The following is a 24,743-nucleotide window of genomic DNA, read 5'->3' on the forward strand; positions in this document are numbered from 1 at the left end:
AATTGATGCTGTGTTCAATCATTTAGTTACAATAACATCTGCGACATCAAATCTGCAGCAGATTCTATACGTGTGAATGTGCCCTAAGTTATCATTTTTACATTATTAACATTTTCCACAATAAGATCCACAGTGTAAGTGTACAAATTGCAACCCAAATACACCCAACTGGGTGCGGATGTGCTACTGCAAATCCACAGCATTTCTGTTCTGTGTGCAGAGCCCTATTATTGCTCATGAAATCCATTTTCACCGTCTTCGTTTTTGCACTTTCATTTTTTCCTCCTCATCTTCTAAAAATCATAATGCGTTCAATTTTGCACCTACAGACCCATATAAGGGCTTGTTTTTTGCATCACCAGTTGTACTTTGTAATGACATTACTTATTTAATAACATAGTATGCAGCAAAACAAAAAAAAATATTTGTGAGTTGAAATGGAAAAAAAACACGCCATTTTGCAACTTTTTAGAGCTTTCCATTTCTACGCAATTCTTTTTTCGGTAAAAATGACACCTTATCTTTATTCTGTTGGTCCATACGGTTACAGGGATACCACATTTTTGTAGGTTTTATTTATTTTACTACTTTAAAAAAATTATAACTACATGCACCAAAATTTGTATGTTTAAAATTGTCATCTTCTGACCACTATAACTTTTTTTTTTTTTCGCATATGGGGCTATAGGAGGGCTTATTTTTCGTGCCGTGGTCTATAGTTTTTATTGGTACCATTTTTGTTTTACTTACTTTATTTTATTTAAAAAATAGGAAAAGGGGGGGTGATTCAAACTTTTATTATGGGGGGCTTATTTACATTTATTCCTTTATTTTTTGCTACCACTCTTTACACTTAATTTTTTTTTTTTTTAGATCCCCCACCCCCCCCATCGTCCAGTAAGCTGATTGGGACATCGCGATTCTGTCGCGATAGTCCCGATCAGCTTCACTTTCAGTTTAGATGCCGCAATCAACTTTGATTGTGGCGTCTAAAGGGTTAATGCTGGGCATCGGCCCAATCAGCGGTGCCTGGCATTAGCCATGTCCTGGCTGCCCATAGCAACCGGAACCCACGGGGTTTAACCCGTTCTCCACTCGTGAAAACGCTTTAAACCCTGTTTGCAGGACTTAGGACGTACAGGTATGCCCTGCGGACTCGGGAATGTACCTGTATGCCCTGTGTCCTTAAGTGGTTAAGATCAGTGATAAGTAATACAATTTACATTTAAAAAAGTTTCTTATTTGTGTGTAGATTATTAAATGTTAATGCTTAAAGGGTTTGAATATTCAAATAATTAATTCACTTCTTATGGTTTGTACAAAAGAATATCCCTGCATAGAAGATTTTTGAATCATTAGATTTTTTTCTCCTTGCGTAAAATAATCTACTAGATGTGTCCAGATACAAGTGTGTAATTATGGCAGTATGAAGCGGAACAAAAGTACACGTAAAGTTTCCAGCACCGCGATTGCTGTGTAACTCTGGTAGAGGCACATTGATTAAAATGAACGGCTTGATTACTCTTCTCTCATATAATGAATTAATTAGAGCCCCGGAACGTTGTGCTTGAAGTATGATAAAAGTATGGAAATTTGTATCGTGCACTATAAACTTTTGAGAATCTGAACTTATCAGATTATTATGGTTTAGTGTTTTTTTCTGATGTTTTTTTTGCAAATAATTATGTGATGTTTTTGCTGTAAACTTAAAGAAAAAGTTTAGATTTAAAATGTTGAGCAGACAATTATCATAAAAGCGTTTTCTGTGCTAAAAGCACTTATCTATCTTCTGGGCATGCCCAGAAAAACCCTTTTCACAGAAATAATAGGCTGAGTTGCAGTGCCAATCAATACAAATTTACATGGGTGGTTCTGTTTCTAGAAAACATCAGACCATTTTTTTCCCATACTACACATGTCTTTAAAAATGAACCTGGTAGACCTGTGATCATTATTAAAAAACATTTTTATTTTTTTTTTTACCATTTTGTAGCCACGGGTGCCCTGACTCCAGCATGGTTTATATATTTTTTGCTGTGCCCATCCTTTACTGAGATATAGAGATATGACTATATACATTTTCCCTTGAATATTCAGATGGACAGGAACTTCATTTCAAAATAGGAGGGTTAATGCTAGGCAATTAGGGGGGTTGAATATGAGGCTGAGAGGGTGTGAATAAGGCTCAAGTGGATATGTATATGAAACTAAGTGGAAGCAAATCAAGCTCACACCACCTGAGCCCAGCATGTACACCATTTTGTGAAGTTCTGCCCATCTGACTATTCAGGTAAAAGTGAAGGGAGTCAGCCAAATGGTAAAGTCCTTATATCTTGAAATGGAGGGGGGTGGCAGCAAAATGGCTGGCCAGCTCTCCAATCTGACTCTTTCACTCCATGGACTAATGCAGTGAAAAAGTCAGATTTGATTGACAATCAGGGAGTGAACTGCACTGCCTCATACTTCACTCGGCTATTACTCATGATCGCAGCAGATCTCAGGACTCTTAGACCCATGCGATCTAAACTTTTGACATGCTTGGACGAGGTGTCAAAAGTTTTAAAAAATGACTCTTAACACTTTAAGGTGTTCTGCAAGAGTTACATCGATATAACATTGCTTAAGCCAATCAGACACCACTGGGGTGTTACTTTGTAAAACCAGACTGCATGTTTAATAGAGGTTTAAACTCTTATTATTTTAGGTACAGTTACCTAAATATTTGACCATAGACACTGTATTTTGGCATCACAAATCTATTAACATTTGCTTTATTTAACAAATTGTGGGATATTTAACAGGTATCTTTGCTATGATTATGGGACGAACCCTTACAAGCTTATAGAATTCATATCTAAAATTAAAGAGCAAATCCAGTCAATGTGATGTTCGTGATCTTGGACTGAGACTTAAGATATTGTTTAATCTTATCTATACAATACAATTTTTACTTCCCCTTTAAGAACCACCTCTTTTTGTGATCATTGCATATTTTAGTTAATTTTATTATTAATATTATTATTACTAATACTAAGATATTACTAAATGGACAGTGTTTTGTTATTCATTTGGTCAATTATATTATTAAAATAATCACCACTTTGTCCCAGATTCGCAGGTAAAGATTATCTTCATAAGTATTCCCAATTTACGGCTGTCCTGCATGAATTGCATGTTGTTTGCTTTTATATTCACACTAGAATATCTTACTTGTCTTACATGTATATTTAAGATAACATTGTCTCTGCATTAATTGTATTTTTCTTCAGTTGTTCATGAATTGTTCAAATAAATGTTTTACCCTTTTGCTTGTGACTCCTAATTTTTTGTTTTTAACAAACAATGTTTATACAGTCATAGCAGTAAATGTTGGCACCCCTGAAATTTTTCAAGAAAATGAAGTATTTCTCACAGAAAAGGATTGCAGTAACACATGTTTTGCTATACACATGTTTATTTCCTTTGTGTGTATTGGAACTAAACCAAAAAAGGGAGGAAAAGAAGCAAATTGGACATATCACACCAAACTCCAAAAATGGGCTGAACAAAATTATTGGCACCCTTAACTTAATATTTGGTTGCACACCCTTTGGAAAATAACTGAAATCAGTCGCTTCCTATAACCATCAATAAGCTTCTTACACCTCTCAGCCGGAATGTTGGACCACTCTTCCTCTGCAAACTGCTCTCTTATTGGAAGGGTGCCTTTTCCCAACAGCAATTTTAAGATCTCTCCACAGGTGTTCAATGGGATTTTGATCTGGACTCATTGCTGCCACTTCAGAACTCTCCAGCACTTTGTTGCCATCCATTTCTGGGTGCTTTTTGACGTTTGATTGGGGTCATTGTCCTGCTGGAAGACCCAAGATCTCGGACGCAAACCCAGCTTTCTGACACTGGGCTGTACAGTGCGACCCAAAATCCATTAGTAATCCTCAGATTTCATGATGCCTTGTACACATTCAAGGCACCCAGTGCCAGAGGTAGCAAATCAACCACAAAACATCATTGAACCTCCACCATATTTCACTGTAGGTACTGTGTTCTTTTCTTTGTAGGCCTCATTCTGTTTTCGGTAAACATTAGAATGATGTGCTTTACCAAAAAGCTCTCTCTTGGTCTCATCTGTCCACAAGATGTTTTCCCAGAAGGATTTTGACTTACTCAAGTTCATTTTGGCAAAATGTAGTCTTGCTTTTTTATGTCTGTGTCAGCAGTGGGGTCCTCCTGGGTCTCCTGCCATAGCGTTTCATTTCATTTAAATGTCAACGGATAGTTTGCACTGACACTGATGCTGCCTGAGCCTGCAGGACAGCTTGAGTATCTTTGGAACTTGTTTGGGGCTGCTTATCCACCATCCGAACTATACTGAGTTGACATCTTTCATAAATTTTATTCTTCCATCCACACCCAGGGAGATTAGCTACAGTGCCATGGGTTGCAAACTTCTTGATAATGTTGCGCACTGTAGACAAAGGCAAATCTAGATCTCTGGAGATGGACTTGTAATCTTGAGATTGTTGATATTTTTCCACAATTTTGGCTCTCAAGTCCTCAGACACTTCTCTTCTCCTCTTTCTGTTGTCCATGCTTAGTGTGACACACACAGACACACAATGCAAAGACTAAGTGACCTTCTCTCCTTTTTATCTGCTTTCAGGTGTGATTTTTATATTGCCCACACCTGTTACTTGCCCCAGGTGAGTTTAAAGGAGCATCACATGCTTGAAACAATCTTATTTTTCCACAATTTTGAACACGTGCCAATGATTTTGTCCAGTCCATTTTTGGAGTTTGGTGTGACATTATGTCCAATTTGATTTTTTCCTCCCTTTTTGGTTTAGTTCCAATACACACAAAGGGAATAAACATGTTTATAGCAAAACATGTGTTACTGCAATCCTTTTCTGTGAGAAATACTTCATTTTCTAGAAAAATTTCAGGGGTGCCAACATTTAAGGCCATGACTGTATAGCAAATAAAATGGCATTATAATAGTAGACATTTAGGAAGCAATGCTTCTGAGGGGGATACTTCAAGAATACAGCAAACACAATGTACATCAAGGGATCATGTTGTGGCTAAAAGAGTGCGTGCAAGGCCATAATATAAACCCGTTGGTTCCCCGTTTACTTCTGTGTCTTTGCTGTATGCATAAGAACTTTCTCAATTTCTAGCAACCTAACACTCACCTTTTATCTGCCTGCATGCTTTCTGTTAACCTGTTAAGGACCAATGACGTAACGTTACATCATGAGTCCGCTCCTGATCTATAACGCGGGGCCACGGCCGGGACCCGTGGCTAATAGCGCGCGGCATTGATCGCAGTGCCACGTGCTATTAACCCTTTAGACGCGATGTTCAAAGTTGAACGCCGTGTCCAAAGTGAAAGCATGCCGGTTAGCTCAGGGAGCCGTTCAGGATAGCCGCGGCGAAAATCGCAGCATCCCGAACAGCTTACAAGACAGGTGGAGGGTCCCTACCTGACTCCTCGCTGTCCAATCGCCGAATGACTGCTCAGTCTCTGAGATCCAGGCATGAGCAGTCAAGCAGCAGAATCATCGATCAGTGTAAAAGATCAGTGTATGTAATGTTATAGGTCCCTATGGGAGCTATAACACTGCAAAAAAAAAAGTGAATAAAGATCATTTAACCCGTCCCCTAATAAAAGTTTGAATCCACCCCCCTTTTCCCATAAAAAAAAACACAGTGTAAATAAAAATAAACATATATGGTATCGCCGCATGCTGAAATGTCCAAATTATAAAAATATATCGTTAATTAAACCGAACGGTCAATGGCGTACGCGCAAAAAAATTCCAAAGTCCAAAATAGTGTATTTTTGTCACTAAGTCCTATCAATGCAAAAATGGTACCGTTAAAAACTTCAGAACAAAAAATGAGCCCTCATACCACCCCATACGCAGAACAATAAAAAGTTATAGGGGTCAGAAGATGACAATTTTAAACATATACATTTTCCTGCATGTAGTTAGGATTTTTTCCAGAAGTAAGACAAAATCAAACCTATATAAGTAGGGTATCATTTTAATTGTATGGATCTACGGAATAAAGATAATGTGTCATTTTTTCCGAAAAATTTACTACGTAGAAACGGAAGCCCCCCAATTACAAAGTAGAATTGGTGGCGCAAAAAATAAGCCATCATATGGATTTTTTGGTGCAAAATTGAAAGAGTTATGATTTTTTAAAGGCAAGGAGGAAAAAACGAAAATGCAAAGATGGAAAAATCCCGGTCCTTAAGGGGTTAATATTACGAGCCTCCTCGGTCTCCAAAGGATTTGCGATACAGTGAAAAAAAGGAGGGGGTTGCAGCTAGTTTCTTTCTCAGTGTTTCAGTGAAAGTGCATGATAGGCAGACGTAGGAGAGCACATCTCATTGATTGGTTTAAAGCACACAAAAGAGCCCACTAAATCAACAAACTTGTGCAAATGTGCCCACGTTAATCTAACCTCTCCAACTTTCCAAACATTAAATCAATACTGTTAGATATAAGGGCATGTCTGATCTTTAACTATTTGTACTATTTATTTGAGTACTTCATAGTCATTTGCAGTATGATCTTATGCCCATATACTTAATACTTATATACTCATTTAGGGTACGTTCACACGTACAGGATCCTGCACAGATTTGATGCGCAGGATTTGTAACTGCAGATTAGAAGCTGTGCTCAGTCATTTAGTTTACATTTAAATCTGCAGCAGAAAATCCTGCGCATCAAATCCTGCGCATCAAATCTGCATATGTGTGAACGTCCGCTTACTCATCTTCAAGATTTACTGGCACTACGGTAGTCAGAGGAGGGACTTAGGCAATAAAGCCGACTACTGAGTGTAAAGTGTTGAGGCTAACCATCCATATTCTGCCAGCTTCTGAGTATCAGGGACAAATATAATGTCAAGATTGGAAACACATGCCCAATATAATCCAATAACAGTGATGGTAATGACCGCACTGGATGAAGTCAGTGCAGGGTCCAAGTGCTGAAACACTAACTGATCACTAGAACGAACAAGGAGAAGCATTCAGCTGAGCGCAGTCTCTCCTTCCTCACTGAATATAGGCTGTATAGAAAGTTTATGAACCCATCTTTAATAAGCGAGAGAGAAGAGACAATGCTCAGATCAGTGGGACATTATGGCATTTGGAATAAATCCCTCAATCAATGTTCTGCCCCATAAATCTAGTATTTAGTAAGCTAACCAACAAATAGCATTGACTAATCCTAAAATAAGTGAAAGGGGTCTTCTCATTAATTTTTTTAAATTAACTATATGTGGTAAAAATAACAAAAAAATTTGAATCCCATAGCAGATTCGTGATACTAAGTTTAATCTTTGTTAACATTGCACCAGTGATGTCACGTTGTCTTGTCACATGACTGTAGCAGCTTAATGGATAACCTTGGTAAGGTCAACATGTCACTACTGTGGCTCACGATTGGCTGTTCCCCGTCATGTGTTAAGATTGCACATCAACAGTGGAGCAATGAATACAAATAACCATGGAACCATTATCAGGAATTGAAAAGGTGATGTTACTATGTTACTAATAAAACTGATCTCAACTGTCTTATAAATTAGCATATATTGGTAAATAAAGTAATTTTACTACCTTGTATGCTTTTCTTCTGCTTTTAATGCTGCTCTGTTGTCTTTATAAACCCAAGCTTCCAGTGTGATGTGCATCCTGTAATGGGCTTCCTGTTCCTGTGTACACTCTAGCTGAGAATTCAGCCAACTCTATCTCCCTCCCATCCTCTTGACTATAACCCCTCCCCCATAATGGGAGGGAGGTAGAGCTGGTCAAATTCCTGGCTAGGGTGTACAGCAGGAACAGGAAGTCTGTTACACATAACAGAGCATTAGGTTAAAGAAGAGAATAGAGCAGACAGAATTAAAATAAGGAGATTATGAAAGACCACAGAAAGGTAACAAAATAACTTTATTTGCCAATACATGTTAATTTATTAAATATCTGTAAAAGATTTCATTGTAGGAAAACTGATGATCCATATTAGACCAATATATGGAGGGTTAATCCAAGCAATATAGCAAAAGATCACCGTAGTGATCCACTAGTTCCCTAATTTACCATATATTAAGAAAAAAAAAATATTTTATTATTTCATATTGTTTCACACACAAGAAAGATTAAAAAATCAGGGTGTCTCTCTTTCCAGGTATTAAGGTATACAAAGAGTACTACCAGGACTCAATAGTGATACTGTATGGACCTGCATTTTATTTTTATTTTTTAATATACCAAAAGATCACCGTAGTGATCCACTAGTTCCCTAATTTACCATCTATTAAGAAAAAAATTACATTTTATTATTTCATATTGTTTCACACACAAGAAAGATAAAAAAATCAGGGTGTCTCTCTTTCCAGGTATTAAGGTATACAAAGAGTACTACCAGGACTCAATAGTGATACTGTATGCACCTGCAGTGTGCCATACAGAGGGAAAGGACACCACTGTGTTTTAAAATCAATTTGCAGCCCCCCTCGACATGTTTCGCCGCTCAAATGGCTTTGTCAAGAGGTAACAGGGCTATGAGCAAAAAACGCCAATGTAGGAGTTTATATCACCTCCCATCAGGACGTCATTGTGCAGGAAGTGCTTCATTCTTATTGGTGGAGTGCCCATCCCACCAATCAGTGCAAATGCCCTTTGATTGACTGCTGGGTCGCATACAGTATCACTGGTAGTACTCTTTGTATACCTTAATACCTGGAAAGAGAGACACCCTGATTTTTTTTTATCTTTCTTGTGTGTGTGAAACAATATGAAATAATACAATTAAATTTTTTTCTTAATATATGGTAAATTAGGGAACTAGTGGATTGTAGGAAAACTCCTACAATGTGTAACTGATTTAAACATTTTTATGGATTTGGAAATCCCTTTTAATGGCAGATTAGAACTCTCAATAGCTCATAGCTTATACTTTGTGATTAGCTTTTACTTTTCTTTAAATTCTCATTATCAAAGCTTTTCTTTTTTTTTTTTTTTTTCCTCTTCTAAAATGCCTTCCTAACTAATACAAAAAAAAATCATATGGAAACAATCAAAGGCCAAGTGGGAAACCTGATGACATTTTCGTTTTGATTCACTTATCATTTTTTTTTTCCATTTACTGCCAACTAATCCAGTTTATTTGTGGATCCTCTGATTTATATTGATTTTAACTTTTCCTTTTTTCCTTCTGTCCTTTCCTTCTTTTTTTTTTTAAATAGCTTTTTCTTCCTATTGCTCCGAGAATTTCTCAGAAGTGTTTCTTTGAATCTAAAACAGAGGAGTCAAACAGCGCAGAGATGTCATGTCAGATCACAGCCACCAGTAACGGGGAGGTAGATAACGTGAACAAAAGCCTACAGGCCATGATGAAGGGCTTCGGGAATATGTTCGATATGGGAGTTGTAGGACCTGTCCTGCATTCTGGAATGCAAATTAACATGCAAGCCAAGCAGAACTCCAGCAAAACCACCTCTGTCAGGAAAGGAAAGAAGATTAACATGGCTATTGACTTCAATGATTTTGATTGGTCAGATGACAGTAGTGAATGAAAACACTGTTAAGAAAATGTAATGTTATGTTTAATGTTTATTTTTTTGTTTTTTTTGGAACTTTTCATAATGTGTGAATCACAAGGTCAACATGTTTTGGCTTTTGTAATATTAAAATTTTTTTTTCCTGTATACACACTTTTTTTTTAGTTCAGTTTTATCTGAGAAGAATTTATATGTTGTTGCATTTGATTTTATTTGGTGTCCAACATTTCTTAAGTAACAAAAAGATATGAAAAAGTTTGTGATTCCCACATTTTACTTTTTCTTTTTGCGTAATTGTTGCCATTGTAAAGTTGTGTTGATATCATTGTCTGGCAAACACCTCAATGCTGGCTGCAGTTTAAAAGAAGCTTGTGTATTGTATGTGTTAATTTTTTCCAATAGATTAACTTTCCGAGCTTGACTTTTCTGCTGAAAACGTATTATTTATTAAAATGTGAGATCATGGCTCTACTAACACTTCTATTGGGGAATTTCATATTTATGACTTGTATGATCACAAATCGATTTACTGTGACGCAGGATGAATGTATCTCAACATTTTCTATTGAGTTTTGTGTTGCCAAAATACAAATATATTCACATGGCCGGTGATGCTTGTAGCCTGAGACTTGTAAATATATGTTGTTGTTTTTATAGTAAGCCATAAAGGTAAGGATGTTTTAGGGAGAAAAAAAAATTAAGGTTACAGAATATACTTGGATCTGTTGTATTTCTCATTTTTTTAAGTTAATGTGACATACAGTAGGAAATGGTCTACAGTTATGTCCATGTCATCTATTTACCATTAACGATTTAAACAAGTTCTATGGGATCATAGTTCTTTGATGAGTTCTTGATCAGTTTTTTGGTTTTTAAGTAAATAAAGTTGATTAATTGTATAAATAAAGTTCAGTGACTTTCTAAGTTAATTTGTCATTGAATTTAAAGCGCAAGTGTCATATCACAGAAAACAAAAAAATGCTCATATATCTTACTGACTAGGTCATGCAGATGCTTTACATGTCTTTTTTTATGTGTCTAGCTTTTGTATTTGGGTCACAAATGCCTCTGTTCTGCTGCTCACTCATTCTGACATCCACTGCTAAGTAATGGGTGTGTCCAATGCACACTCTGAGACCACCCTAACCATGCATTCATTTTCTCCCCAAGTCTGCTGTGCTATGTCTCTTCATCAAATCACTGCAGGCTGCTCTGTAACTCCCTCTTTGTTTTCATGCTGCAGTCTGATAGACACTCACTTCCTCGGCCTTGTCCTAATCTGTGCTTCAGTTGGGATGATGCTGCAGCTGGGAGGGGTTATGTTGTGGATGTTGTGGGGACCCCCTAGTTGTTTTTTATGTATGCCACAATTTTGATAAAAAGAAAAAGGAGACATTTTTTAAATAAAATATATCATTGGTTAATATATATTGGTTAATGTTTTACCAAGATGTACAAGGTATACAGTCATGGCTGTAAATGTTGGCACCCCTGAAATTTTACAAGAAAATTAAGTATTTCTCACAGAAAAGGATTGCAGTAACACATGTTTTGCTATACACATGTTTGTTCCATTTGTTTGTATTGGAACTAAACCAAAAAAGGGAGGGAAAAAAAGCTAATTGGACATAATGTCACACCAAACTCCAAAAATGGGCTGGACAAAATTATTGTCACCCTTAACTTTGGTTGCACACCCTTTGGAAAAAATAACTGAAATCAGTCGCTTCCTATAACCATTAATAAGCTTCTTACACCTCTCAGCCGGAATGTTGGACCACTCTTCCTTTGCAAACTGCTCCAAGTCTCTCTTATTGGAAGGGCGCCTTTTCCCAACAGCAATTTTAAGATCTCTCCACATGTGTTCAATGGGATTTAGATCTGGACTCATTGCTGGCCACTTCAGAACTCTTCAGCTCTTTGTTGTCATCCATTTCTGGGTACTTTTTGACGTATGTATGGGCCCAAGATCTCGGACACAAACCCAGCTTTCTGACACTGGGCTGTACAGTGCGACCCAAAATCCATCGGTAATCCTCAGATTTCATGATGCCTTGTACACATTCAAGGCACCCAGTGCCAGAGGCAGCAAAGCAACCCAAAAACATAATTGAACCTCCACCATATTTCACTGTAGGTACTGTGTTCTTTACTTTGTAGGCTTCATTCCGTTTTCGGTAAACAGTAGAATGATGTGCTTTACCAAAAGCTCTATCTTGGTCTCGTCGGTCCACAAGATGTTTTCCAAGAGGGATTTTGGCTTACTCAAGTTCATTTTGAAAAAGTGTAGTCTTGCTTTTATATCTCTGTGTCAGCAGTTGTTGTCCTCCTGGGTCTCCTGCCATAGCGTTTCATTTCATTTAAATGTCGACGGATAGTTCGCGCCTACACTGCTGCTGCCTGATCATGCAGGACAGCTTGAATATCTTTGGAACTTGTTTGGGGCTGCTTATCCACCATCCGGACTATCCTGCGTTGACACCTTTCATCCATTTTTCTCTTCCATCCACGCCCAGGGAGATTAGCTACAGTGCCATGGGTTGCAAACATCTTGTTAATGTTGCGCACCATGGACAAAGGCAAATCTAGATCTCTGGAGATGGACTTGTAATCTTGAGATTGTTGATATTTTTCCACAATTTTGGTTCTCAAGTCCTCAGACACTTCTCTTCTCCTCTTTCTGTTGCCCATGCTTAGTGTGGTACACACAGACACACAATGCAAAGACTAAGTGAACTTCTCTCCTTTTTATCTGCTTTCAGGTGTGATTTTTATATTGCCCACACTTGTTACTTGCCCCAGGTGAGTTTAAAGGAGCATCACATGCTCAAAACAATCTTATTGATCCACAATTTCGAAAGGGTGCCAATAATTTTGTCCGGCCCATTTTTGGGAGTTTGGTGTGACATTATGTCCAATTTTCTTCTTTTCCTCCCTTTTTTTGGTTTAGTTCCGATAAACACAAAGGGAATAAACGTGTATAGCAAAACATGTGTTACTGCAATCCTTTTCTGTGAAAAATACTTAATTTTCTTGAAAAATTTCAGGGGTGCCAACATTTACGGCCATGACTGTAAACATTTTTTTTTTATCTGACAGTACCCATTTAATATAATTTTCCATATTTCCTTGAGTTGTTAGTGAATGAGAACATTTATGTTTGCATCAAAAGGCTATAAACTATTTCAGAACTAATATTTATCATGTCCTATAGAATTACCTAGGCTGGACATATTGTAGCAAACCTTCTGCTGTGAGATACATATGGTCTGTAAAGATCAGTCTTTAGGTTGATCATTGGGCGTTATACATGAGCCAGTTGTCAGAATTGAGCGTTTCAATGGACTCTCGTTCTGATGATTGGCCCATGTACAGGATAAATGGCCTGATTGGACAGCATGGACCTTCTGTATGTGCACAATCCTTCCCAATCACTAGCATTTTGCATGGCAAGTAATTGGATGATATTGGATGACTATGGCTGCCATCACACACATTTGAGCCAAAGCCAGTAGTGGATCAATCATGAAGAAGAAGTGTATGTGTATATATATATATATATATATATATATATATATATATATATATACCTTTTGTGTGATGGCAGCCCAAAACACAGTTCCACTTGATTGGTTAAAACATGATTTTTTTATGCCTTGTAATTGCTAAATATTTTATACATAAATAATGGTGCAGCCAATGGTGCTTCATTTATGGCATAAACATAACAAATTTTAGCTTCCTCCTCCTTCATGTGATCATTTATGGCATAAACATAACAAATTTTAGCTTCCTCCTCCTTCATATGATCATTTATGGCATACATGATCTGATAAAGGTTGAAGAGCTTGAAACGTGTTGTCCAGTTTTGCATCCACAATCTGATGAAGTCTCTCAAATCCCTAAAGTTGCCAATTTTTCCTGTTTCCAACATATTAACTTCATGAACTGAATTCACTTGCTGTCTGATATATCCTACCCATTTTGAAGGGTGCCATTATATTTTACATGTAGGCTGTGTAAATTGCAGACATTTTCTTATGAAGACAATCGCTAACCATAATTCCTGTTTGGGCATATGGATGTCATGGAGGGGGACACTAAGAAAAGCACAGACCTGTGAATTGCACTAGAGTGCAGCCACATTAAGCTGCTCACATTGTACCCAATACTGGTGAAATAATACCTTTTTTTTTTTTTTTTTAATCATTAAAACGAATCTGTCAGATTTATCCTGTCTACCTCTGTCTGATGATGTATAGCCTATTGTACAACCTGGGTGCTATCTGTGTGGCTCCTTGGGGGGGGGGGGGGGGGTTCTTGTTGCCTTGTTTTGTTTATGATAAGATGCCATAAATAAAAACTTTAAAAAAAAGAAGGAATCTGTCAGCTTCCTATCAGGTATGGAGCTTCAGACATCAGCAGATACAGGTTAAAACACAGATAAAGCTAACCATGCAGTGGGGATCAAAAGTTTGGGCACCCCAGGTAAAAATTTGTATTAATGTGTATAAAGAAGCCAAGGAAAGATGAAAAAATCTACAAAAGGCATCAAATTACAGATTAGACATTCTTACAGTATGTCAACAAAAGTTAGATTTTATTTCCATCATTTACACTTTCAAAATAACAGAAAACAAAAAAATGGCATCTGCAAAAGTTTGCGCACCCTGCAGAATTTATAGCATGCACTGCCCCCCTTTGCAAAGCTGAGACCTGCCAGTGTCATGGATTGTTCTCAATCATCATCTCAAAGGTTTTAAATGCCCAGACTCATCTGATCTTGCCCCAACAATCAGCACCATGGGTTCTTCTAAGCAGTTGTCTAGAAATCTGAAACTGAAAATAGTTGATGCTCACAAAGCTGGAGGAGGCTATAAGAAGATAGCAAAACGTTTTCAGATGTCAATATCCTCTGTTCGGAATGTAATTAAGAAATGGCAGTCATCTGGAACAGTGGAAGTTAAAACAAGATCTGGAAGATCAAGAAAAATATCAGACAGAACAGCTCGCAGGATTGTGAGAAAAACAATTCAAAACCCACGTTTAACTGCACAACCCCTCCAGAAAGATCTGGCAGACACTGGAGTTGTGGTACACTATTCCACTATAAAGAGATACTTGTACAAATATGGTCTTCATAGAAGAGTCATCAGAAGAAAACCTCTTCTACGTCCTCACCACAAAAATCAGCGTTTGAACTTTGCAAATGAACATATAGACAAGCCTGATGCATTTTGGAAACAAGTTCTGTGGACCGATGAGGTTAAAATTTAACTTTTTGGCCGGAATGAGGAAAGGTACGTTTGGAGAAGAAGGGGAACAGAATTTAATGAAAAGAACCTCTGTCCAACTGTTAAGCATGGGGGTGGATCAATCATGCTTTGGAGTTGTATTGCAGCCAGTGGCACAGGGAACATTTCACGAGTAGAAGGAAAAATTGATTCAATAAAATTTCAGCAAATTTTGGATGCTAACTTGATGCCATCTGTGAAAAAGCTGAAGTTAAAGAGAGGATGGCTTCTACAAATGAATAATGATCCCAAACACACCTCGAAATCCACGGGGGATTATATTAAGAGGCGTAAACTGAAGGTTTTGCCATGGCCTTCACAATCTCCTGACCTCAACATAATTGAAAATCTATGGATAGACCTTAAAAGAGCAGTGCATGACAGGCAGCCCAGAAATCTCAAAGAACTGGAAGACTTTTGTAAGGAAGAATGGGCAAAGATACCTCAAACAAGAATTGAAAGACTCTTGGCTGGCTACAAAAAGCATTTACAAGCTGTGATACTTGCCAAATGGGGCAGTAAAAGATATTAACTCTACAGGGTGCCCAAACTTTTGCAGACGCCATTTTTTTGTTTTCTGTTATTTTGAAAGTGTAAATGTTGGAAACAAAATCTAACTTTTGTTGATATATTATAAGAATGTCTAATCTGTAATTTGATGCCTTGATTTTTCCATCTTTCCTTGGCTTCTTTATGCACATTAATACAATTTTTTTTACCTGGGGTGCCCAAACTTTTGATCCCCACTGTATATTTGTTTTATTTTCATTGGCATTTGTAAAGTTAATTATCTAACTTTTTCCTGTTTTAGCTTTAGTGCCATAGAGGCAGTGCTGACCCTGTGGGAGGGAGGAGGCATGCATGCTGCGGCTTGGCACCGCCTCTTTGACACTTGAGCTGCAAAGGAAAAAGAGGGATTTACAACTTTACAAATGGCCATCAGAAAAAAAATTAAGATATGGTTAGTTTTATTTTCATCTGCAGCTCCATCCTTGGTACCAGAATTGGATGTAATTTAAAAAAATCACATCTTATATTACTGGACAACTTTATAATTATTTTACTTGTATCTTCTTTACAACAGAAGTTTCTTGTTCTGCAAAAAAAGAAAACCAGAAAACAAAGCATCCTTTATATGATTGTTCTAAGCCCAGCAGCTATGGAATCCTGTTTATTTTAAGCCCTTTCACATTTCTTCACTAATAACATTCAACATTTTAGTCTTGTCTGTTTCACGGTAATTAAACGCCGCAGGTCCTGGCGATACAGATTACCCTTCTTTAATACATTCTTCAAGCCGTTGTCTTGTACTGAGCCTTCCGTGTTAGAATAGGATTCATCAACACTTTTCAATCCCCCAATCTGTCATGCTGTATTAAGAAGAATTACAGCATATTTAAGTATTGTATTCCTCTAATCAGGCGGTTTCAATGCACTTAATGAATTTCTGCTTTGCTTTAAAATGAAGAGAACATATTTATTTTCTTCTATTAGGAATGGCAGATTATCCAGTGGTTTCAGTATTATAGGACAAAGCAATTTACTGTTATTAGACGGATTACTTTCTGCAGCGTGCAGCTAATCACTCCTCATTAGAATGTATGTCAAACATACAGAACTTTGGCGATAGTGGCAGTATAGCAGTAATTGCCTTTTGCTAAGTGATCTTTGCTTTATTCTTGACAGTCGTATGCCACTTAAAACCTTAAAAATTCACCTAAATATGCAGTTACCTTTAGGGCTCGTTCGCACTCTATACTGGCGGAATTCTGCATGCAGCAGTGTCTCATTGTTTTCAATGGGACTCTGCCGCTTTGTGCAGACTGCGGAGCAACCTCAGTGGAATTCCGTTTGCGGTGTGAACAGATTCCTACTGTTCCACAACTGCTGCCTCGCCTGTAAAACTTGACATTTGGAGATTTGTCCTCATAATGGAGAGCCTGTGGTCACCAGATATGTTCTTTCCCTAAGTATAGGCCCTGTAAGGTCAGGCAGTCCAACAAGGGTTCTCATGAGTCTTATCGGACCCGGTGTATGTGTCATAGATATTATTGTGATGTTGCAGATAACTGCCTCCTGTTGTAGGAGTAAGTCTATGTTTACTTCACATTTTCATCTCCTTTTAAAGAAGTAATCCAAATATTAAAAGTTGAATATCTATCTATAAGGATAAGACACGGGTAGCATCTCATAGAGCAGAAGAAGCTAAACTGATTGATGTATAATTTTGAATAAAATGGTTCAGTAAAACTTGTTGATTGTGGGGGTCTGACCACTATGACTCCCACCGATCATGAGTATTGAGACCAGTTGTCCCCTGAGTAACTGTAAAGCAATGCACATGTTTGCGCACTTTTCGATTCACTGTCTATGGGTTTTCCAAACATAATCAAGTTCAACGCCCAACAATGTTCAGAAGTCAATAGAGAGTGAATTAAGAGGTGGCAGAGCATGTGCGCTGCTGCTCCATTTACTTGGGCAGTGGGTGGTCATGCTCAGTGGTTAAAAGTTATTTTTGTATCTTACATTTATACAGGGAAGGCTATGAGTCAGTGGGTAGGACTGCCCACTTGACTCCACAACCAACAATCTGCAGGGATGTGGATCTGTAAATTACAAATTATACCACATATGTCCTCACAAAACTGTTTATCAGTTTGCTTAGTTCCTTCTCTAGAACGTACTGCTGTCAGATTAAAGGGGTACTCCGGCGCTAAGAGATCTTAAGATGCCTGATCGCGGGGGACCCCTGTGATCTTACACGCAGCACCCCGTTAGAATCAGTCCCCTGTTCGCTCCAGGTTTGATTACTGGCGATCACGGTGGCCGGAGCATTGTGACATAATGGCCCCGCCCCGTGTCACGCTCCGCCCCCTCAATACAAGCCTATGTGAGGGGGCGTGACAGCAAAAATGAACTGAAATCATAGAGATTGGTACTCATTTACTAAGCCTTCACATTGCTCAATTAAAGGGCTACTCCAGAGTTTTTATTTTTATTTTATTTATTTATTTATTAATTTGTTTATTTTTCAAATCAGCTGGTGCCAGAAAGAAACATAATGTAAATTACTTCTATTAAAAAATCATAAGCCTTCCAGTACTTATCAGCTCCTGTATGCTCCAGAGATAGTAGATAGTGTAGTTCTTTCAAGTCTGACCACAGTGCCCTCTGTTGCCACCTTTGTCCATGTCAGGAACTGTCTGAAGCAGGAGAGGTTTGCTGTGGGGATTTGCTCCTGCTCTGGACAATTTCTGACACAGACAGAGGTGGCAGCAGAGAGCACTGTGGTAAGATTTATAAATAGAAGTAATTTACAAATCTATGTAACTTTCTGGCACCAGTTGATTTGAAAAAAAATGTTTTCCTCCAGAGTAACTCTGAAATCTCATGGCTTAAACGTCATGATTGTTGTCCCCACATTCCCTGTTAATACAGAGATGTGCAGTGATAACGATAGATTTATTTGCAGCACTTTTTGTACATCGTCTGATCACTGACCCTTTTACACTGGCCAATATTTGGAAAAGAGCATTTCTGCAAACATTCAATCAGCCAATTATCGGCTTATGTTACATGACCTTTAAGGTCTTTGATGGCAGTTTTCCTTGATATGATTTATACATTTTCCCACCATGCTGGTTAAGCCTGTTTCTAAACTTATGGTTTTATGTTCGGAGTAGTGCAATGTACCTTAAAAAATAACTCTATGCTTACTAGGGGTATAGGGGGAGATTAATCAAAACCAGTCCAAAGGGAAAGTTACCTAGTTGCCCATAGCAACCAATCAGATTGCTTCTTTCATTTTGCAGGGGCCTTGTTAAAAAGGAAAGAAGTTTGGTTTGGTTGCTATGGGCAATTCGGCAAGTTTTGCTCTGGACAGATTTTGATAAATCTCCCCCTATAGTGTCTGCTGGGCGAATCCGGGGCTCCCAGATGTCTGCCTGAAAGAGCTCTAACCCAACCCATCTTTAGTGGACATGGATGACAACTCCCATGTCATCCTCAGGCCTCTCCAAATTTAGTTACATGGGACCAGCACATGTGCAGAATGAAAATGATTCCTCTGACCACAGCAGGGAGTGGACAATGCACATGTTCCAGTTCACATAGCAAATCAGCAGTAATGGCCAATCCCAGCTAAAGACCCTTTAAATGACGAATCGAAGTGCAGGTCTAGTAAAGGATGCATGACAACCAAGAAGAAGTTTGCATCTTTTTGTCTCCTTGTAGATTTATACCTTTTTTTTATTAATTTTGCATATTTATTTCTTCATTAATTTTGCAACAGATTTTAAACAAGCCCAAGTGAAACGAAACAAGGCATTTCCATAAAGCTTCAGTTTCCATTAAATCAGCATCAGTGGCCATAGCAAAAAAATATTAGCTTAATGATAACCATTAGAAGCCATAAAGGTGACCTCTGTGTAACATTTTATGCTATTAGATGTCTACATGCAATTATAAGAGTGGGAATTCGGACGTGATACTGACTTTGAGCACAGGGCTTTTAGCATATCCTTCTACTTATGCCATGCAAAATGCACCATATATGTATTTTTAACCACCGTTTAATGGAAATATAGAACTGCTGATAGGAATGACAGCAATCACAATTCTACTTGCATTTTATTATTTTTTTTACTGAATGCATAATTGGATAATCATAGTAAAAAGCAATTCAGGAAGAATAACAGAGGACCTTAGTGCGCCACGCACATGGGTAAATGTTGACCCCCAGCCGAGCAAGTCAGGACAGCAGAGGATAATATATTTCACCAGTGAACTCTGACCTTGTCAGTCGCTTTCCAATAAATTCACTTTTTTTCAGTTTTTCACTGACGTTCGCTTCAGAATCACATATTAAGGAAAGAAAAGCTTAAAAAAATCCAAGGACATTATGATTTATATGTATGTCAGCAAATGTATTGCTTCAAAGCAGATCATTTAAATACAGATTGTGTTAATGGAAAATGTTGCCAAAGTAAATTGTTCTTCAGATGAATGCGGCATCTAGATGGGGCTCAGGAGGAATGGTGGTCACCGGGCATAATGGGGGCTCTAAAAGGGTTCACATGCTGTTTCCCTGACCGAAGTGATTAAACCTTGATTTACCAGTGTCTGATGCCATAGAGTACGTGTGGAGAATTCATGTAGTTTATTCAGATAGATAAACTGGTCCCACGTATGTGATATCGTATTAGTGACAGTAGTTCAGTAGTCTCAAGTCAGTCATTATAAGGTACTATGGAAAATGTAATGTAAAGAGGAAGCGTATCAGCAGCTACAAAGTCATCATCTGCTGGATATGATCTGGCTACTATGTGTCCGTGTCCAATTTGGTTAGTCTTATTTCCCTGTCAAATAAAAAAAAATTAAAAAGGCATCACTTTATAGTCAAGTTATATATTTGTATTCTAAATCTTTGCATGGATCATGCAGCTTTGTATCAGAATAACAGAGCTCTGACCCCTATAAAGATCTGTCATAAAAATGTGTATATTAGGTTTTACAGCAAACCCCATGGACATTGACAGGAGCTATCCCACTGCCACGAATGCCATTGGTTTCTGGGCATGCTCTCTGACCTATGATGAGGCCATTCCACAGGGAGGGGGAGGTTGAGCTCTGAACATCATCTATTGTCTTATTAATCTATTGGTGTCACTTTTTACTGTAATGCTGTACAGATCACTTTCTCTTCACCTTAGTAATACAAAATGTATATACAGTCTTAAAGAAAATGGCAAAGAATTGTGTTCTGTGTGATTGGCTTGTTTTTATCAGTGCCATAGGGCTGGGCGGTATGACCAAATGTGTGTATCACGGTATTTTTTAAACTTGTGGCGGCTCCACTCTATAAAGCGGTATTTCCTAGCCCCCCCCCCCATATTAATTATCAGCCCACATCCCCATCGGGGTAAATACTCACATATCACAAGCGTTGCCCTCCTCGTGCTGTTTGTTGCGGCCGCCGGCGCTGGCACTCTATACTGCGGTATCCCTATGCCCGGGCTGCAAAAAAGGTAAACAAAATAAACTAACGCACCTACGTCGACCTTTCGCTGGGGACGGGAACGTCTGAGAGCTGTCAGCCTATCACCGGCCGCACCGATGTTCCGCCTCGCCCGGTGATAGGCTGAGCCCACTGTCATGTAAGGAGCCGGCTTCTTACGTGACAGTGGGCTCAGCCTATCACCGGCCAAGGCGGAACATCGCTGCGGCTGGTGATAGGCTGGCGGCTGTCCGACGTTCCCATCCCCAGGAAACAAGTGAGGCCGGTACCGGACTAACGGGAGGTAAGTTAAAGTTTGTTTTGTTTATTTTTTGTGGCCCGGGCATAGGGATACCGCACAGTATAGAGCAGTGGTCTCCAACCTGCGGACCTCCAGATGTTGCAAAACTACAACTCCCAGCATGCCGACGACGCACAGGGACATTCATGCGCAGGGACGTACGTCCCTGTGCGTCGTCGTCAAGGCAATGTCACTAGTCTGGGGTGGGCCCCGAGCAGTGAAGAGGGCCTCCCGGTGAAGATGGACAGCCCGGAACGACTAACCCTCCCCACCGGACGGTCCCTGCAGCATAGATGGCCCGGAACAGCTCATGCTTCCTTCCCACCCAGGGGAGGTGAGTAGAAAACTAAAGGAAAGGGGGGTCTGGATGATGACGAAGGCCGCAGTGGTCTTCAACCTGCAGACCTCCAGATGTTTCAAAACTACAACTCCCAGCATGCCCGGACAGCCGATGGCTGTCCGGGCATGCTGGGAGTTGTAGTTTTGCAAGATCTGGAGGTCCGCAGGTTGGAGACCACTGGTATTGAGTGTCAGTGCCGGCGGCCGCAACAAACAGGATAGGGAAGCACATGCTGGTGACATGTGAGTAGTACCCTGACGGGGGCAGCGCTGGGCTAATAATTAATTGGGGGGGGGGGGGGGGGGCAGAACAGCGCTCGCAGGGCACATTGATTAGTTCCCCAATGTGGGGACAGCACAGCGCCGGGCTGATAATACATACATTCCCGAGGGGGAGGGGCCAAACCGGTATTGCGGTATGGGTTAAAATTCATATCGTGCAGCACAAAAATTTCGGTATTCGGTATGAACCGGTATACCGCCCAGCACTACAGTGCCATAGACTTTAAATGGAGCAGCTGGGCACATACGCAACCACCACTCCTTCATTCACACAGTTAGAGGGGTACTCCGGTGCTTAGACATCTTATCCCCTATCTAAAGGATAGGGGATAAGATGCCTGACCCCGGGAGTCCCGCCGCTGGGGACCCCTGTGATCATGCACGCGGCACCCCTTTTGTAATCAGGCCCGGAGCGTGTTCGCTCCGGGTCTGATTACGGGCGATCACAGGGCGGGCGGCTTGTGACGTCACGCCTGCGCCCCCGTGTGACGTCACGCTCCACCCCTCAATGCAAGCCTATGGGAGGGGGCGTGACAGCTATCATGCCCCCTCCCATAGGCTTGCATTGAGGGGCGGAGTGTGACGTCACACGGGGAGCAGGCGTGACGTCACACGCTGCCTGCCCTGTGATCGCCCGTAATCAGACCCGGAGCGAACACGCTCCGGGGACTGATTACAAACGGGGTGCCGCATGCAAGATCATGGGGGTCCCCAGCGGCGGGACTTCCGCGGTCAGGCATCTTATCCCCTATCCTTTGGATAGGGGATAAGATGTCTAAGCACCGGAGTACCCCTTTAAACCCCAATCAATCTAGTATTGTCACCTATAAAGTGGATATAATAGATAAATAGGTGGCATATTATTTGTTGACCCTTTTTCTACAAATACTCTTTGTCATGAAGCTAAGATGGGGATAGCCCCACTGAATGGGATCATTTACATCCAGAAATCACAGCACTAGAGGGTGAAATACATAGCAGAAATCCAGTGGTATGTCTCCAATCTCTCCTGAGTTTTCCTTACTGGAACCATAGTGTTATTATTATTATTTTTTTAATTATTATTACTTTAGCAGAAACCTAGTAAGTTAGGTTACATTGAGGTACAATGTTAGACATAAAATAGACACTAAAAAAATTACAGCCACAGAATGTATAAAATCCATCAGCAGAACAGGCAAAAATTTTGGGCATGCTTCTCCTCGATATATTTTTCCTTTTTTTATAAAAAATTTAAAACAAAATAATTAATCAGAATAAAATATGAACTGAACAGAGAGAAAGAATGGGTGTGGGAACATGTATGTTGAAGCCTATGAGTTAGAAATCCCTCAAAATAATATGAAGGGAATGAAAAAAAATCTAAAGAAGAAAAAAAAAAAAACTTAAAGGGGTACTCCTCTGGAAAACATTTTTTTTTTTTATCAACTGGTGGCAGAAAGTTAAACAGATTTGTAAATTACTTCTGTTTCAAACTCTTAACCCTTCGAGTACTTAATCAGCTGCTGGATGTTCCAGAGGAAGTTCTTTTCTTTTTGAATTTCCTTTCTGTCTGACCACATTGCTCTCTGCTGACACCTCTGTCCATTTTAGGAACTGTCTGGAGCAGGATAAGTTTGCTATGAGGATTTGCTTCTGCTCTGGACAGTTCCTAAAATGGACAGAGGTGTCAGCAGGGAGCACTGTGGTCAGACAGAAAGGAAATTCAAAAAGAATATACAGCAGTTGATAAGTATTGGAAGGATTATGATTTTGAAATAGAAGTGATTTACAAATCTGTTTAACATTCTGGCACCAGTTGATTTAAAAAAAAAAAATGTTTTTCAGTGGAGTACCCCTTTAAGCCCGGGAAACTTTCTAAGCCCTTGAGGCCCATCCAATGAGCAAGAACAAAGCTTTACCTTTCTATATGTGGACCAGAACATCAGGATCTAGGGCCAGTAGACTCGTAACCCAACAGTACAGGATTCTTATGAAGGATATGTTATCAGGACGTGAAGAGTATCCAGTAATATCTAACCTGCTGTTGCTTTCTCGTTTTTTTCTCTGCAGATGCTTCCCTCCTTTGATATCTATTCCTGGACTGAGGAAGATGTGGTGAGCTTTGTGGAAACATAACGTCTGCACTCGTAAAGGGATTATTTAAGTTTAACTAACTTCTCACTATAGTGTCTTATGTCTTAATGTGTGATTTTCTTGCCTTACATGTGTGGGGTGGATTGACCCCTTTTTGTTATTTCATAGTCATCCCCCCCAGGTTTAGCATTCCACCAGTCTCTGGATGACTGTTGTCTCGAGCCTTTCTAAAAACTATGGTTCTGGTTTGTTTTGGGCCATATACCAAAAAGTATGTGTACATCATTTTACCGCTGTAAAAATTATAGCCATACAATTGATGTATGGATGAGCAAACAGCTGTTTTACTATTGAGCTTTTTTTAATAGCTGCATCGGAGATTCAGAATCAGTGTTCTGTATGTGGGAATAGGCGATTACAGAATACATTTGAAATGGAGCAAATACGGTGCTCACAGCAGTGTATGGTAATAAAACGTCTAATACATCGGTCCCAGCTGTTATTTGTAACATATTTTCTTCAGCTAATTATCAAATTGTAGCAAAAAAAAAAAAATATATATATATATATATATATATATATATATATATATATATACACACACACACACACACACACACACACACACACACACACACCGTATATACTCGAGTATAAGCCGACCCCAATATAAGCCGAGGCCCCTAATTTCACCCCCAAAAACCCAGGAAAAGTTATTGACTTGACTATAAGCCTAGGGTGGGAAATACATTATCCCCCCCCCATGTCATCATCCCCCCCTGTCATCATCCAGACCCCCGTCAATAACACCCCCGTCATCATCACCCTGTCATCACCCCCCCCTTCATCATCACCCTATCATCACCTTCATCAT

At 39.3% G+C, this 24,743-nt stretch overlaps 1 protein-coding gene across 3 annotated transcripts in view; it reads left to right on the plus strand.

The window, feature by feature from the left end:
• Window positions 1-24,743, plus strand: part of MAP3K20 (mitogen-activated protein kinase kinase kinase 20) — a 245,412-nt gene that overhangs the window by 161,607 nt on the left and 59,062 nt on the right. For 2 of the 3 annotated variants that reach the window (XM_056534810.1, XM_056534811.1), the window contains one exon: window positions 23,846-23,890. In XM_056534810.1, the coding sequence (XP_056390785.1) occupies window positions 23,846-23,890 (45 nt within the window). Of the gene's footprint in view, window positions 1-9,267; window positions 10,490-23,845; window positions 23,891-24,743 lie in introns of those variants that run through there. The other variant, XM_056534812.1, reaches the window with a different exon arrangement.

The sequence above is a fragment of the Hyla sarda genome, chromosome 8 (assembly GCF_029499605.1).
Source record: "Hyla sarda isolate aHylSar1 chromosome 8, aHylSar1.hap1, whole genome shotgun sequence".
NCBI lineage: Eukaryota > Metazoa > Chordata > Amphibia > Anura > Hylidae > Hyla > Hyla sarda.